Here is a 17,564-nt window from a genome sequence, read left to right as displayed (position 1 = left end):
ATTACATCTACGTGCACAAGGAGGGAAAAAACATCGGGGTGAATAGGTCTCGACGTACGCTCGCTGGGCCATGGATCTTTTGCACGAGTGTACGTACGCGTTGCATAGACGCCGCCGCGATCCTCGTCTCACTGGATAATATCATTTAACGGTAACATAAATACCCACAGCGTGGAACATTTGAAATTTCAACAAGTTTTCAACGGAGCTTCCCGAAATTTCCACCGCGTACCATCGCGGTTGGGAAGGAGAAATCAAGTGCCGCGTAAATATACGCTCGAAGAGATTTTATTGGTGGGAAGGTTGCGTACCCGGAGAATAAAGCCATAACCGTAATCGACTGGTTAGAATTTGATGGTTACAGGGAGCGTATGTGTTTATCAAGACCGGGCTAGGACTAAAGTTCAGACCACCGCGCGTGCATATGGGTCAACTGTAATCCCCGTGGTAGAAATTCATCGTGCACCACGTACACGGATACACGCGTACGCTTATGAGCCACGCTCTACGTGAATAATTTCAATAACATGTACACACATGTGTAACGTTCCGCGCGGAGGAACGGGGTCGAATATAGAACCACTCTGATCGATCGAATTATCGCTCCAAGAAACTTCCACTGGTTTAATCGCGTCAAGGAACAAGTAGATTCGTTATACCGCGATACTTTGCAGCATCGTGTAAATGTTATATGTAAACCCATTCCTACTACACACCGCGTATTAGAACCAACGACACATGCGGTCTCCGGGAAAAGGAAAAGAAAAGGGAAGAAAATGGCGAGATTTTCGGGTAGGTATCTATCGCGTTCGGACACGGCGAGCTATCGTAATTCTATGGGCGAAATTAACGAAGCGGCTGAATGGATACAGAATAATCCTGGCGGCGACGCAACGTGTGCTGGTCGAGATAAAGACCGGATCCTTTCTCGTTGACTGGGAGTAGGGAAGCCTTTACGGTGATTAAGCCGCGTCCGAAAGTAGAGAGCGACGTGGCCGTTCAGCTATTCGAAAGGGCCAAGGGGGAGAAAGCTGGAACGAGGGAAAACCGAAATATCGACGAAATCGGCCTGGCCCCGTCCTCTGCATGAATGCGTTAGCATTCGAGCTCTCCAGCCGCCTCCTTCTCTTCACCTATTCTCTCAGTTTTTCCCTTCGTTCCTTTCTACGACGCCTCTCCCTCCTACTTCTTTCCGCAACACCATCGTTTCGCCGGCATTTTATTCACCGTACAGTTTCCCTTTTCTCTCCTTTTTTTCAGACCTCGGGACTTGGATGTTTCGTAAATGGTTTGCCTGGCGAAAAAATATAGCGGCCTCATTTTCACCAAAATACCCCTGGAATCTAGATCCAGGTTAGCAACCACCCCCCTCGACGAAAATCGCTTCGTACTCTCGGTCGAAAGTCTCTTCCAATATTCCCGAGCGAAGCTCTTCATCGATTTTTACCTGGTGCACGGGAACGAGCTGTAAATTCACCGGGTATCGTGATGCACGATCTAAGAACGTGATAAATCCTGTTACCAGCACCGTGACTTTTCGTTTCTGCTCGTGTCGCGCCTTCGTAGCATGCATTTCTCGATCCTCCCCCTACGGATTCTTTAAAGCGGCTCCTCCGAGTCTCTCTCTCTCTACTCGTTCACCGCCTCGCCCCTCCCGCCGTTTATCGACAGAATTTCCTTCTTTCCCTCGAGAGCGTGAAAAACTTGACGCTCTCGAGGGTTCTTCGAATAACATTAACGTTCTGCCACGAATACTCGCAATTACTCGCCATTTCCCTCTAAATCCCTACAATTTCTCCCAGCGAAGAATTCTTTTTTACTATTTCAAGAGCAACTCTATAGAATTCCACGAACCGCAATTTATAGGTGTTCGCGGACCGATTCCATCTCTTTCACCTACCTCCTCTACGCTCCTACGAATAAGTTAAAGGGATAGTAGCGAGTGGCTTTAGTTCACTTAAACTTCTCGGTATGCATATTCCTCGATTTTCTCCAAGGTACTTCAACGAGGTCTTCGGCGCTTTGTAAATCGCCGTTTGTTCGCGTGCGCAACAACCACTGCACCCCTTCTTTCTCCTACACTCCAAATCGTATCTCCTTCTCTCTCTCTCTCTCTCTCTTGGTGCAAAGTTGCACGGTTGTAACTTGGTCCGTACGCGAAAAGGCAAATGTTATTTACGAGGAAAGCCGTAGTCGGGGGCGAAATCGACGATAATGGAAGCCAGAGCAGCGGCGACGAGCTGAAAGAGAAGATGAAAGAGGGAGAGAAACACGCGAGCGGAAACAGGGAGGAACGGACGAAGAAAGGCAGCCAGCCCGTCGTACCTAATACCCGTGGAAAAATATGTACATTACCGGCGTGACAGCTCGATTTCCAACGAATCGAAGAGCACCGATCGCGACTAACATTAAAACACGTTTCGCCGACGCGACGGGAAAAAGCTTCGATCGGCCTGGTAAAAAGATTGATTTGCCGCGAGGAGTTGTCGTCGTGGAACGAGAGAGTGTGCGTCGACAAAGCCGGCTCCAGCGCGTACAGACAGATCGAAAACGAATAACCGAGCATCGACGGTACACAGGGTTCACCGAGGGAGAGAGAGAGTGTTGGATCGTTGGCGGCGGCCGATTGAAAGAAAACAACGAATCGACGAAGAGAGAAGACCGACTCGCGATCCGCGTGTATACGCGCGCGCCACGATAGGCACACGAGATATCCGCATTGCGGTCACACGAGCTTTTTAACACTTTGTGCCTGTGCATACGCGAATGTGTACGATACGCACCACCGCAGCCAGTAAACATCAAACTTGTGTGCCGGTGACTGCCGGTGGGAGTCGTCCTATGCAAGCACAAAAGCGAGACAGGGACAGACGGCCGAGTGGATGAGGACGACGATTACGCCGGGAGAGAGAGACGAAGAAAGAGGGAGAGAGACAGAACCGACTCGAGAGGGTTGCTCGAGCTGAGAGTCACAGGGTTAACGGGGAGAGAGAGAGAGAGAGAGAGAGAGAGAGAGAGAGATCAAAACACGATATTAGGTTTGGACCTGGTCTATGTACGCGTACACATATGTATGTATGTACCTACGGTGGAAGATCGCAGGACTAAACGCGACCGGAACGCTCGGTACGCCCCTGGAATTGCATCCATTTTCGAGAGAGACCTCAGTCTCCTCTGATAAGCTGTATACACGCATCTACATTGCCACGGAGTAATATATCGCGAGGCGAGATGTCGGGATGCATGCGCGATCTCGTGAGAGTCGGAGAGTCGAACCGATCCACGGAAGAGAGAGAGGACTACCCACCTATCGACGGAAAATAGCCCCGCTTTCCTCCTCGTCCATGCGACTATTTTCACCGATCATCTCTGACACCTCGTGAAATTTATCGCACACCCTACAAATTTTATTCACCGCTGTTCCTCGCGGTTACAAACTTGTTCGAGCAGACACGTTTCCGGCTCCTCTGAAAACTCCCCGCGAACAATGCTGCTCGTTTTTCTTTTTCGTCGATCGTCTGGAACGCGATAGCGCTTTCCACGCGAAACCAACGGAGCAATTGTTAACCCTTGCTCCAGGACGCACAACTACGCTGCTGGACCGCAAAACGTAGTTAAGGATGTTACTGCTTCCAACTAAATATTAACGAAAATAACGTGCGGCCTTTGCCTTAAACCTTTCACGGTTATATCCGGCATCCACTAAGCGCGTGAAGATTTATTTTAAAATACAGAACAAGGCCTCAACAACATTCCCTTAAGTCCTCTGTTGTTCCAACGAAATCCTCCAAGATTTGAAAAATCGCGGGACACTCTTAATGTGTATGGTGTGCACTAACGGCACGACGACCCGTTCGTTAGTGGCGTACCGATGGCTAGTTCCGCCGTCGCGAAAGGGTTAATATGGTTTCAACAGCGTATAAGTACAATTTCACGTGATTTTCCAAGCGTTTCTTGAATTATCCTTGACAAATGTCAATCATCTTCGGAAAGAATTTCGGAACGAGACTCGAAATCTCGAAATCTCGATCGGAAGTAACTGTTACAACTTGATTAAAACGTAACATGACTATTTATCTCGGCTCATAATCTGTCCGAAAATATCAATACGCAAATATCTATCCTTCGTCCAGCATTCTTTTACACGCGACATCGATAATTTAATTGCAAAAAAGAAACAAAAAAAAACGAAACGTTCCACTCGGTGTTGTTTATTGCTCGCAAGTATTTTGAAAAGAACACATGTTATTTTCCATTCCGTGTTTGCGGTAAATATTTGTCCTTTCAACAATGAATGCGATCAATTCTTCAGGGGAAAAAAAATTGAAAATAATCCAACACAACGGAAAACCGAGCGAGATGTATTTTCATGGCAGAACAATTCGATTGAAATTTCCATTCTTTCGTATGCTGATGTTTCAGCGTTAGCCGATTCCGGTGAACTCGCTATTCGATTCCGCGCAAGACGAACAACTTGTGCATCGCGCTCTCACTTCGTTTATCCCTCGTCGGTCGTAATTCCCCGTTTCTCACATATAGGTACGCACTTTGCCAGCACGTTACGACAAGAAAAAATCTCTAAAATTACCAAGAGTGCAGAGCGTAGGTGATGATAATGTATCGAGAACAAAACTAACGATTGGATTGGATGCGCTATCGCGAAATGGAAAAAGGAAGAAAGTAGAGTAGGAACGAGAGGGAGGAAGAGAGAGAGAGGTGGGAAAAAACGAAATACGATGCAAATTTGCCTCTCTATATACTGCGAGGTTAATTTCGAGCGGGCAGGGTGTCAGGATCCTGTCACAGCGAGGTCTATGGCCGCAAGATTGGCAAAAGGCGGGAGGGTAAGGGGAGGAAGGAGGCTTCGATTGATCGCGCGACCAAGGACGATCGGGCAGCGACGAAAACGACGACGTATCCCTGACCGGCCTTGAACGGGCGACGAGCACACGTCGGCGTGAACGGTGGCGACGCATCTCTCGCGCGATACGCTTCCGCTTCTTCTTCGCCCTCCGGAGAGCAAACTTTTTCTCGCGGCAAAAAGAATTTTATCCGGCAGTCGGTTAACGACAGTTTTACGAATCGGCCCACCCTCAGCCCAGCCACATGTCCCTCAATAGAAGCGCCTTTTTACGAACCGACCAAATGGCTGTACGTGGAAACCCTGGCCGTGGAAAAACTGTTATTGTCGCGATAAGTTTTCCTTTTTTAACACAGAGCTATCTATCCGGCCACGATATATCGGCAAGCCTTCCACATTTTCTCCCCGATTCACCTTCGTCTCCCTCGAAAGGGCGATACTTTATTCTTCTTTCTGCTCCGCGTTTCATAGCGAATCGGCCGGCAATCTGAGATACTAACAAACTCTCGAGCGTATTTCATCGACGGGCCATCGAGAACACAGAGAGGAGAGGAGGTCTGAAAGGGAAGGGAGACAGAGTCGGGACGATAATCTGATGGTCGGTGGGAGGGAAAAAATGGAACGGCCCCGGTATTTTATCCCTTTAAACTCGACGGAACATCGAAGAAAACACGGAACAACCCTGCGAAGGAAGAGATCGAGAACAAACGACTTAAGGTGGCCACCCCCGTCTCACTCTCTATCTCTCTCTCTCTCTGCTCGCCCCTTTGTCCGGGAAAATCGCGTTATCGGTCGACAAAATATTGTTATCGTGCCGTAGCGATGGTGAATCACTGATGCGAGAACGCGGCGCACAAAGGAACCCGTGCAAAAGGAAAGTCGATAACGATTGACCGGTAAACGTATTGACGAGGAGCATCGACGCGAGGGCCAAAGCGAAACGGAACGAGAAATCGTGGCGGGCGTAAGACTTCTAGCTCGAATGCGCCACAGGATTGTCACGCGAATGACCATTTAAAAGTTTCCACGTAATCAAAGTTATCCTGCCGCCGTACCACTCTTGCGGAGGAAAAGCTATCTTCTTCCCTCGCGCTCGCGATACATACTTCCCCAGACGCGTGTCCGGTCAATTTTTCCTACCCTTTCACCAATTCCGCGAGCCGATTTCTCCGAGCAGAGGTCTATCGCGTGAAATTAACGTGGTCAAGGAGACTGCTCGTTACGTACGCAATTATCGCACCGGGAGAATCGGATGGCACGTGTTTCACTCGGCGAAACGGTGCAACTTCAAAACTAGATAGCTCCGTGTTAATTTAGCACGAAAGTACGTACATCACTTTAAACCCCGTTCCCCGCGAAGCGCGTAAAGCATGTGCGACACTTATAACGCGTTTACCGTAATCGTATCAGCGTCGCGCTCGCATCGAGGATCCTTCGAGATTAATCGAAAGTTATCCCAGAATTCGTCGAAAGTGAAATACGCCAAGTCATTTTCCGAGCACATTTTCTTAGAGATCGAGCGGCCGCGTGCACGAGCTCTTAGGGGGCCGATATCGATAAGAAATACAAGGGAAAGCGTTTTACGGGCAGCACGCTTATAGCTTTCGGATAAGAAGGTTCTTTCAAGGGTCACATTCTCGCGCGGGAACTTTCGTTTCGCGTGAAGGGCGGCCGCGAAAAGACCGACCTTCTGCGCAGAGCTGGAAAGGAATTTTCCTCGCCTCTGTGTCGTCCAGCGACGAAAGTAACGCGTCTCTCCATTAATCTCTACCGGCACCGGTGGAAAACGGGTGCACCGCAGCTTGCGCCCGAAATCAATACGGGCCTGCATCGCTTTCTCGTTATTAAAGATGCTGGCTCCTACGTACGGATGCGATTGCAGCGTCGCGCCCGTCACCCGTCGCGTCGCGTCGCGTCGCCCCCTTGATAAATATTCCGAGGACGCGGAGGAGAACAATCGTCGGGTAACGATGCAGCTCGTGTCACCTCGCGCCGATCAACGCTCCAAGAATACGGTCCTTTTGTTACCACCGGAGCACGTAGACTGCATTAGCGTTACTCGCGACAACGATTATAATAGCTGACGGAGGAAAAGGAAAAAACATCTCTCGTACAACAATGGCCACCGGGGATTTACCGATGGATCTTGCGAATCGATTGCGAATGTTACTGGCACACACTGCCGTGATACAACGAGGGCACGTTTCCAACGGACGTGCGGCTGTTTTCTTTCCACTCGTTTATTGTTTACACGGTATAATTGAAGTAAACGTCGGATAACATTATTCGAGGATGAAGTCGATTTTATAGGTTATAATTGCCGCTTCGAACAGGGGCTGATACGGTTTTCTTTTTTAGGTTAATCTAGAATGGATTTGTTCGCTTCTCGAGTCGGAGAAAGTGTAATTAGTATTAGAGTGCGATTATCGAAGAAAGGTTTCGGTGTCGTCAACACCTTCGAGAGGTTTACGTGTGCTTCTGCGTGCGCATACAAATATTTGATGCACACGTACGTGGCCTCGGATTGTCCGAAAATTCGATGCTGACCGTGTGGTGTACGATGGAGAGAGATTTTTATCGTACGAATATAGCACGTGATTTCGATTCGTCCACGTTAGGGGCGTTTTTGTCTCGACATTTTTCCCGAGCTCGGGGTACGCTAACACGGCCGACGCGTCACGCGTCCGATGAATGAAAACTCACTGGCGTGCTCCATTCTTACGTTACCCTCGTGTCGCTCCGAAATCATAGGCGAGTTCACCGCAACTTTCTCCTTCTTCCGAAACGTTTACCTTTTTCCTCCCGTTTCGGAACTTCGCACCGACGATACACGCGCGTCTCACCTCCGAGGCGAAAATACGCGAAGAAGAGGGATAAAGGGGGAAAAAAGAGAAACGCTTGTTTAACTGTCGGTATCGAAATCGCAGCAAACGTACACTGTGTTCGTTCAGAGAGGGGAATGAACCCCGTTAGTTTGTATCGGCTCGCAGAGAGGAGAAAAGGAGGAAAAAAGGAGAAAGGATGTAGCGAAAGATATATACGGATGAATGTAAAGGTTGATCGTACTCACCGCAATGCAGTGACCTCCACGCTTCTATCATACAGAGCTTCCCTCCTTGCTCGCTGCGAGACTCGTGAAACGGGGGTTGAACAAGGGCTGCTGTTCCTGACAGGAACCACCGCATAACCAACAGTCACGTTTCTATCAAGCACATCGGTTCGTAGAACGGTCACTTTCTACACCGCACCACACGCGTCTCGGTCAAACGAACGCGACGTACCGCCGTTTACTTCTTTAAGCAACATTCAGCAGCCGCAAGAAACACGGAAACGGAAAGTTTTTCGAGCTTACAGGGCCACCGAATCGATGTGTGATGTTACACTTCCCAGCTGTCTTTTTTGATTCTGCGGATGTGCCCGCCAATACCGCCATCTGGCGATGGCTGCCCCAACTGTTCCATTGAGAAAACGCCGCGAATATTCGAATCCGTCTCTCTACCAAGTTCACCGATTTCCTATACCTCGTATCTGCGTTTGCTGAAGCAATTTTGATCGTAATGGGGAGATGTAAGGGATGTATTTTTTTTTTTTTCACGAAATAAATGGAACGTCGTACAATTCTTTTGTATATATAGATTTATTTTTCCACAGTTTCGTATAAGAACATAATTTACTTCGTAATCTTAAGTTTTCATTGATTGTAGTATTAACGCTTAACCGTTACACGACGTGTAAGTTCGTCGTACTTCTTTTTTTCCAGTAATAATGAATAAATCGCAAGGACTTAGTTTACAAACATTTTGTATACGCGTTCTCACCTGTGTCACAAGTACAGTAAAAATGCATGCGTCCTTGTAATCGATATATTACAAGATATATGTTTCTATATTTACATATAAAGTAAATAGAGGTAAATCGGGGTTGAATAAAGTCACGCGGTTCTTATCTTTGCAACATATACATATGCATAAGTTCATAAATCGGCTGTGTGTGTGTGTGTGTGTGTGTGTATATATACGACGTTAAATATCTTCTGAAAAAATTAAGTCGCTTTATTCGTGAACTTACAACAAATTTATCTTGCAGATAGTGTTTCAACGAAAAAGAACAATAAATAAGAAACACGGACATTTCGTTATCCAATAAAATATGGGATTTCTAGAGTAACTAATACAAAGCAAAACAATTAAGTAGATATGTTGAAAGGTGTGGGCAACTAGCAGTCTTCATTTTTCTAACAGACTAAATTTTCGCATAGTAACAGAAAAAAGTACTACTATTTTCAAGTAACGTTGACTTTTCAAATAATACGTCGAACGATGATTGATCGTTTCATTTCGAATATATATATATATATATTTCACCATGAAAAAACATGGAGAGTACACAAAATCCAAAAGTAACCAGAATTTAAGGCCACAAAATTTCTGTCGTAATAATAATATTTATTATCTAATGGGACGTATCTGTTTACAATAAAATAAGCTGTACAAATAGGATGGAATGTTTCGTTAGCTTTAAATGCTAATATTTTTTTGTTCTCTTTTCCTTTTTATGCTTGTTACTTTTTCGAAATAGCTATTATTGTACAAAGTAGGCATTTACAAGTAACTTCAATCGGAGCATCTTTAGTTAATTAACTTCATGCGCTACATATCGTTTTTTTTTCTTTTCTTTTTTTTTCTTTTTTTTCTTTTTTGACAAAAGAATCCGACTATATTCACCTTTTTCGTATAATTGTCAAAATGTACAAATAAATTTCGTTTAAGCAATTTAACATCTATTTTCCTTTATCTTATTTTACTGCTATATACAATGAGCTCCAAGCATATCACGCTTTCTGCTATTAGTTCTTAGAAGAACATACAAGAAGAACGCTGTTGTTATATAAGCAAACCTTTCGATTTATTGTGTAAATAAATCATGTAACAGATACGTCTGTCTCAAAAAATCGTTCATTTTCAATTATGCGTATATTAAATTAAATAATGTCTTTTATTATAATAAACGTACGAATCGATCGAAAATAAAACAAATTACGTACTGAACAAAGTCTGTAATTCTTCTTGCTACATCTTCTAATGGTATCATTGATTCCTCAGAAATGTTTTTTTTTCTTTGTACATTTTTATGATTATAGGTTTTTTTTGCTTTTTAAACACAGCATATTCTATAGTCTTTGTTACTGCAAAAATAAAGGTCGACGAAAGAATCTCTAAACATGCATAATATGTGAGTAGTGAACGTTGCATTGCTTTATATGAAAGAACGAACAGTTTTTTATTTGTAATTTTAAAGAAACGATCGATTGGAAAGGAATCCTGAGCATCGTATTTTAGAAAATTAATAAAAATCATTGCACGCGAGATAATGTTACAAATGTTTAGAATCTTTTATCAACTTGCCAGTATTTTTATGTTATTTGTATAATTACTTGAACGTAGTTGAAATTCAACAGATTTGAAAACCGTAACAAATGCTCTCGTTCTTTATATATTTAAATATAATTTGACCTTCTAAAATCTACGAACCCATTCTTTACTCGTTAATTCCTTCAGTAACAAGGCATTTTATCAACAAATTGGGATAAGTAATTAATAGATAGATTATTATCTTAGTTTCGAGTTATTTACAATTAATATTATATTGATATTCTTTATAGTGGCAAACAAAAATTTCCCAAAGAACCTTTATAAAGTGTAACCATCAAAATATGGAATTACATTTAGAAAGTGAACAAGTTAATACGTTATAATTCATCGATTGCCGAAATGGCAGTCGTGCGATTGCTATGAATTTCTTTATTTCCCTCCTTTTGTTAAATATAGCTTATCGTTTTAAAAGTGCATCATGCGTAAAATTTTTCAGAATTATTTTTAGCAGTTAAGTAATATCTAAACATACTTTTCATTGATTTGTCTCAATGTTGTAACTAACAGTCAAAAGACACCTAAGTCTTCAGAGTGCGGAAAAATGTTTATCCTGTTAAATAGTGAATCATATTAGACAGCATACATGGTTATGTATCTATATGTATGTATATATGTACATTATATTACAGATATCATCATGAAAAGGGGTATTTCGTGCTAATCCACTCCAGCAAAACCTTGGGAACCTTCAATTGCTTTTATCAACTTCTCCCTGAGCTGTTGATAACTTTCGTAAGGAGGGAGGTCAATACGATTAAAACTGGAAAGGGAATATGACACCATCAGATATAATTTTATATCTTGTAGATACTTGTTCCAAATTTTATCAATTTCCGATTTCTACTTGCGCACAAGAAAGGCTTACTACAACTTTTAATCTGGATTATTTCGAAAACTTCGTATAATCGAAAAATTCCGTACTCACCATGTATGAGCTCTTGGATAATTGTCCGGTGTGCCCCACTTCTCGATTGTAAATAACTGTGGTCCGTTGCTACCGTAAAGCTCTTTAAAACCATTCATCGGTACTCGTGATGTACCAGTAACGAACTGTAAAAGCCTAGATCTCATTTCATTGGTAAACGAAAGTACCACTCGCCAAAACCACTGAACAACGATATGATTAGCATGATAGTCTCCTTTGTACAACGTATTCTGCTTCCAGTCTCTTACGTCAATATGTTGAATACCACACATTAATAATTCTAACTCATGTTCGTCAAATATTTTTACTAATGTCGGTGGGATAAGAGCGTTAAATCCTTCTAAAAATGCATTCATTTGCTCTTGAACTCTCGATACAAAGCGCCATTGTATAACTAAAGCTATGTATTCATCTTTGTTTTCGTCTGTTAATGGTACGTTAGCACCATCTGGTTTAAGTTCTCTTTGAGATGTGTGACCAAAACTTTCTTCGTCGACACAGAATGTAAGTTCCAATTCGCTAGGATCGTTTTCTTTAATCCACAACAGCGAATTATAATATTCGGAGTCGACACTTTCCATATCTTTCAAATCGATAGATTTACCCAACATCATTTTATAAAATGGACGAATGAAAAATGCTGTAAAAAGGAACAACAATCCTCTTTATATTTCTACTATTTTCAAAATATTTTACATTATCAGAGTAAATTAAATAATTCTCACCATCTAACAATTTCCCGTGATAAACAGCCATACCTGCTATGCGACCAATAAATTTAAAGTAATTTAAATGTTCTTCGTTACACACTCCCGAAAAGGGATTAATTTGTAGAGTATAATTATCTCTGTAAATATTTCAATTATCGTAATCTTTTACATCTTATAGAATGCAAATAATTTATACACATATACTTACGTAGCAGAATATTCAAACAATCCATAATAAGGATTAAACATTTCTTTAGACAAAAGGAAAAACCATTCTCGGGCAAGACCTCCGTAATCTAATCCAACTTCTCCTTCAAATTCAACCCATAATTTTGTTTTTAATATTTCTACTCTGTTGACAGAACTAATTATACGATACGAATCTTCTAAAATGTTATTCCTACCAACTTTTATTTCAAATTTATTAGGAACATTGTTCTAAAAAAAAGAAAAAAACCATATGATTACAATAAAATCGTATTCACAAACTGTATGGAGATAACTTTTCAACAATTGAATACTCACAGGCTTTCTTAATTGCGACTTAAGATATTCGTATTTACGCTTATAATCTCGCGAATATGGTACAGCCTGTTAAAATATGATAAAATAAACTTACTAAATGAACCGAAATTTATAAACATACTTTATATTCTATAATTTTCTAAATTATCATACCGGTCCAGCTATTTGAGGATTAGACATGCGTGGATCTTCCCATTGAGTTGTTCTTGTATCTAAAGGAGAACAAAAACAAGAGGGGAAAAAAAAGCATAATTCAGTCCAGCTAAAAATTCTTGAATCTCGCGTAATTTTATTAGATATCAATACGTACTGTGATCAATGAAAAATATCCGACCGTCTGTATGAACTCTTTCCTCCCAACCTTCAGGAAGAGGACCAAGTTGGTCCATATCACTCCTTGGTGTAGTAGAAGGAGCGATGTGATTAGGTATCGAACTTGGACGCCCTGTTCGGGGGTCAATCCAAGTCGTTGTCCTTGATGCGTGATCAATAAAAAATACTCTACCATTCGGAGCTACTTGCATACCCCATCCAGGAGGCATGTTTTCATTACTTGATGCGGGAAGAGTAGGTTTCGGACTTTCGATCTAGATATGAAAACAACAATAGGTACTACAGTAAAAAGTTCTGATGTGCCATTAGCATCAACAATAACATGTAATACTAACTTGTTCAGATGATCGTCTCGATCCAGCTGGACTATCTACATTATCATCACTCTGTAAATATAATATCAGTTGTATGTTCATATTAAAATACAAGTTTTATAAGATGCAAACTTACACGATAAATGCGCACTAATGCAATAATAGCAGTGTATTATGCAACAAGGTAATATACGTGGTACGTAAAATTAATCAGAATCATGTGATACGTTAATTCGAAAATTTTGAAAGATAAAATTTTTATCATATATGCATACAAATTCTAATATATAACGCTTATTAGGACGAACAGCTAGTTTATTAAACACAAATGCATGGTGAAGTTTTATAATATCTGTTTAAATTGCATCAAGATAAAAACAAGTGTCACACAGACCAATATGCTATTAAAGTTCATTTTCTTAATAGAAACAGGCACATATAAACAAAAGCATTATAAACAATTTAAAATAATCATGTCTATGAATGAGTACCTGGTCTTCATATTCACTAATGTAGCCACGTTGATCAACAGAACGTCCAGAGTCTGAAGAAGTATCCCCAATACCCCCTCCCCTATGATTCTCAATCTCATAATCTCTCGCTTCCGAATCTTCACCTTCCTCGCGGAGAACTTCACCATCCTTACACACACATGCACAAAATTGCTACATACTGCATGCTAATTATTCCATTTGTTAGAGGGTTAGGCACTCATATTTGTAACCGGGTTTTTTTTTTTTTTTTTTTTTTTTCATGCACATTAAACTGTTAGTTAGTGAATTATAAATTATTACCATACATTTTGTTAGATTAATGTAACATATTAACAAATATGAATTAAAACAAATGTCTATAATTAATCAAAGTACAATGCATCTAGAGATGTTAAGCTAAGCTACAAAGGTGTTTAATTGTAAGTTCCTGTTAATTTGTTGTATTATAAATACGTAGCATAAAAAGCGGAACGAAATATATAGTACTCGATCCTACTCTAATACTAAAATACGAATACATTTTTATTATCCCAAAATATATTAAAATTGAAATTATATAATTATCAATGTAACTGAAATATTAAACAGGTAAATCGTACGTCTTGTGCGTGTGTGTGTGTTTATAATTTTACGCACGTATAGGGTACACAAACTATGAATCTCAAAATTAAGCTTAAAACATGATATTTTTTCATGATACAGATATTTAAAAGCAGAAAATGCCAACTATGTAACACGTATTCCTTTGATTTTGTTTTCATAGTATTTATTGTACATATAATGAAAAGGTCCTCAATATTACCTGAGTAATTGAACTTCTGTGCCTATTTTCGTCATCTGCGCTAATGTGAAAACGTCGTTGAAATTCAGTTGCTGCAATATTCAAATGTCGATCGACTCTCGTAGTTCGACCAGGTATAGTAATACTGCAAACAAATTTTAATATTTTAACATCATTAATACTCAATGAATATATTGAAACAGATATTTAAAATCGGTTACATACGATTCTGTTGGACATTCCCATTGTGTAAATCTTGCTATATGATTAACATAATATGTCCGGCCATTTGCATCTTGTCTTTCTTCCCATCCTGGTGGTAAACTTCTGTTAAGCACAACCTAAAAGAATGTTTAATTGAAACATTATTTTGTACACAAAGAAATAGCATCATCTTTGAATCCTTCAACTCAAAGCACAGTATAAACATAATTGTGCATACATCTGCAGGCTGTTCCACTGGACTATTTGCTGGTTGCACCATTTCCCATCCTCCCGAGTCAGATGCAGCATCTTCATTGTCATTGTCTACAGTTGGTGAGTCCGAAATATATGCATGGTATAGGTCCAAAGTACCCTTTACCCTCGAACGCTGACTGGAATGATTACTAGCCATATCCCCGTAAGTTATTCATTTTGCATTTGCAAATGAAAGATACAAAAAAAATATTTTAATGAACTAAATGTAAAATTTGGTGATATGCAGCCAATAAACATGACCATGTGAAAAACTACTTGAAAACATTGTAGAATAGTGCATACAATAGTGCATATAAAAATGAAAGAAATGAAAACTAATGAATAAAGATGACATATAATATCAATTATTCTTATTACACACATAATACACAGTAAAATATACAGGTATTACATTATATCTGTAGTTCAAGAGCAAACAATTTTAAAAAGAAAGCTAAACAGATAAAACTTTTAAAATATATAAAAATACACAGCTTTAAGCATATATTATATGTACTTACCTACGTGGTCGAAGTAAGTAACGCCTGAAAGCATTATGACGACGTTCCTGCTCATTAGGTAAATGATCTAATGTTAATTCTACCTTCCCAAGAAAATCATCCCTTGTCAATCTATTCTCATCAAAAACTTGTAGCACCAATTTATGATCCTCAGGTTTAACCTAAAGATGACAAATTTTTTGTTTATTATATTTCACCTGCATTGAATCTACACTAATATAAAATTATAATGTATCAAATTTACCCTAAATATAAATTCTTCTTCCCAGACAGGATTCAAAGTCTTTTTTTTAGTTTTTGTAAGTGCAAAATCTATTGTCTGGTCACCATTTATAGTATTTAAGTCAACACGCACATAAGGATCGCTTGCACCAAAGATGTCTTTCTTTGCTAACTGGTGCCCAGCGATCACTTTTATTCTCAGCTTGCTGGTAGCCTCATCTCTCTGTATAAATTATCAGAAAAACCAAAAAATTGAATTGTGACAAATTCTTATTGAGAAATAAACATGGTAGTTATTGTTTAAAGATAGATATTTATTGTCACTGTCATCTAAATTAACTTATTTACATTATCAAAGTATCTCTTAGGAAAAAAAGATATATATATAAGGCAAACATATTTAAGAAAACTGAAACCTTGTTGTACAAATTATTAATTCAGCACTTTAATTGTTTTATTTGTTTGCATTAATAAATAAGGTATAAAAATTTGTTAGCTCATTTTTACATATTTTATACAATAAACTCATTCTTAATTATTTTATTGTAATATATTTTCCTTAATACTAGATATAAATACATACAAAATTTTCGGTACAAAGGAAACACGTAAGAATATGCATAAAATACTAAAAAGAAATATTCTCTCACAAGTTGCATGTATATGTGTAACATAAAAAGATTCGTATTGATAAGTTTCATTAATGCTTCCCGATAAAAAAGTATTACAAGGGCAGCTCGTGTTGTGATTATCAATTACATGAAAATTTCATCGATGGTGCAACACTATTACTAATTGTAAAATCAACAACTTTCTGGAAGCAACACCCTTCCTGAAGTCTATCAATCAAAAATCCAACCTGTACTTGTCAAAATGTCAAAATAGTTACGTACGGATTCTCCGTTAACTCCAGGCGCCGGATTATATCCGTAAACATGTTCCTCTGCCATTAACGTTATATATAATCGATTTGTTTCTAATCGTCGATTGGTATTTGTTACAATTTAACGAGGTTCACAGTTTCTTATGTGCCATCAAGAAACCTATTTTGTCTTAACCCCTCTCCCTCGCTATTGCATGAACGAAACGGATATGACATACTCGCGCTTAAAGATGGCTAACTTCCTTTTAAATATTTAAACGTAACTAAAATTTAACATTTTCGTTATAAATTGAAACATTTATGTTTATACACGGGAAAATATTATACGTTGTGTAGGATATATTTTCCCCGATGTTTGTAATTCTATTAACGTTGAAAAGGGAAATATTTCCCAAACGAAATACTTATAAAACGATTCTAACAAATGCCGCTGAAATGAACAACTTCTAATGCGCCTGCGAGCATCTCTAAATTTTCCCAAATCTTTCGTCATTTTACGTAGCACGTTATCCTAATTATGAGAATTCAATTTTTGGCTTAAATACAATTATCTTTCCATGCTGCCATTATACTTTAACAACTGATGCGCGTAAAAAGTGACTCGCGTGTTTCGGAGTGCATTTTTCTTAACGATTTCTTAATTACCAATGTATTGTCTTAATATCAGAAGGGCTTTATGTTAATAGCGATAAGGGGATTAAAACGAAATGTATGATAATGAGTTATTTTTTCCTTTGACTTTTCAATCTGATATCATCAGATAATGATAAGAATGAATAATTTCTAAATTAGTATTTTAAGATAATAAATATAACTTTAATATACCCAAAGAAATAAGATTATAGTTACATACTGCAGGCTCTGTCAATGAAAGCCGTCCAAGTCTTGTGTTAGTTTGTAATATGTCGGATGTAGCACGATCCTGATTATTCCAAGTATAAGCACGATTCCTGTGAGGTGGTGGTTCAACACCAGCAACACCATATATTGGATAATTCACAGTACCTGGCATCTTGTGTTCTTAATCTCTCAATATTTGGCACATTGGCACAAAAATTATTCACTATAATTGTGATACGTGTTTTACTTGTCATATGTAATTCT

General features: G+C 39.7%; 1 protein-coding gene across 1 annotated transcript in view; it reads right to left on the bottom strand.

The window, feature by feature from the left end:
• Nucleotides 1-10,943: 10,943 nt before the first annotated feature.
• LOC108580183 (E3 ubiquitin-protein ligase NEDD4) overlaps nucleotides 10,944-17,564 on the bottom strand; it is a 6,915-nt gene continuing 294 nt past the window's right edge. The window contains exons 2-16 of the mRNA XM_017943882.1: nucleotides 17,314-17,523; nucleotides 15,600-15,800; nucleotides 15,356-15,516; nucleotides 14,818-14,983; nucleotides 14,601-14,716; nucleotides 14,397-14,520; nucleotides 13,592-13,741; nucleotides 13,122-13,172; nucleotides 12,764-13,040; nucleotides 12,607-12,665; nucleotides 12,454-12,519; nucleotides 12,137-12,366; nucleotides 11,944-12,065; nucleotides 11,219-11,858; nucleotides 10,944-11,053 (exon numbers count right to left, since the gene is read on the bottom strand). Of these exons, the coding sequence (XP_017799371.1) occupies nucleotides 10,951-11,053; nucleotides 11,219-11,858; nucleotides 11,944-12,065; nucleotides 12,137-12,366; nucleotides 12,454-12,519; nucleotides 12,607-12,665; nucleotides 12,764-13,040; nucleotides 13,122-13,172; nucleotides 13,592-13,741; nucleotides 14,397-14,520; nucleotides 14,601-14,716; nucleotides 14,818-14,983; nucleotides 15,356-15,516; nucleotides 15,600-15,800; nucleotides 17,314-17,472 (2,625 nt within the window). The 5' untranslated portion in view covers nucleotides 17,473-17,523 and the 3' untranslated portion in view covers nucleotides 10,944-10,950. The remainder of the gene's footprint in view (nucleotides 11,054-11,218; nucleotides 11,859-11,943; nucleotides 12,066-12,136; nucleotides 12,367-12,453; nucleotides 12,520-12,606; nucleotides 12,666-12,763; nucleotides 13,041-13,121; nucleotides 13,173-13,591; nucleotides 13,742-14,396; nucleotides 14,521-14,600; nucleotides 14,717-14,817; nucleotides 14,984-15,355; nucleotides 15,517-15,599; nucleotides 15,801-17,313; nucleotides 17,524-17,564) is intronic.

This window comes from Habropoda laboriosa, unplaced genomic scaffold (genome assembly GCF_001263275.1).
Source record: "Habropoda laboriosa isolate 0110345459 unplaced genomic scaffold, ASM126327v1 scaffold2, whole genome shotgun sequence".
In the NCBI taxonomy this organism is placed as follows: domain Eukaryota; kingdom Metazoa; phylum Arthropoda; class Insecta; order Hymenoptera; family Apidae; genus Habropoda; species Habropoda laboriosa.
Note: the sequence above shows the minus strand (reverse complement) of the source record. Positions and strands in the feature narration are given on the sequence as shown.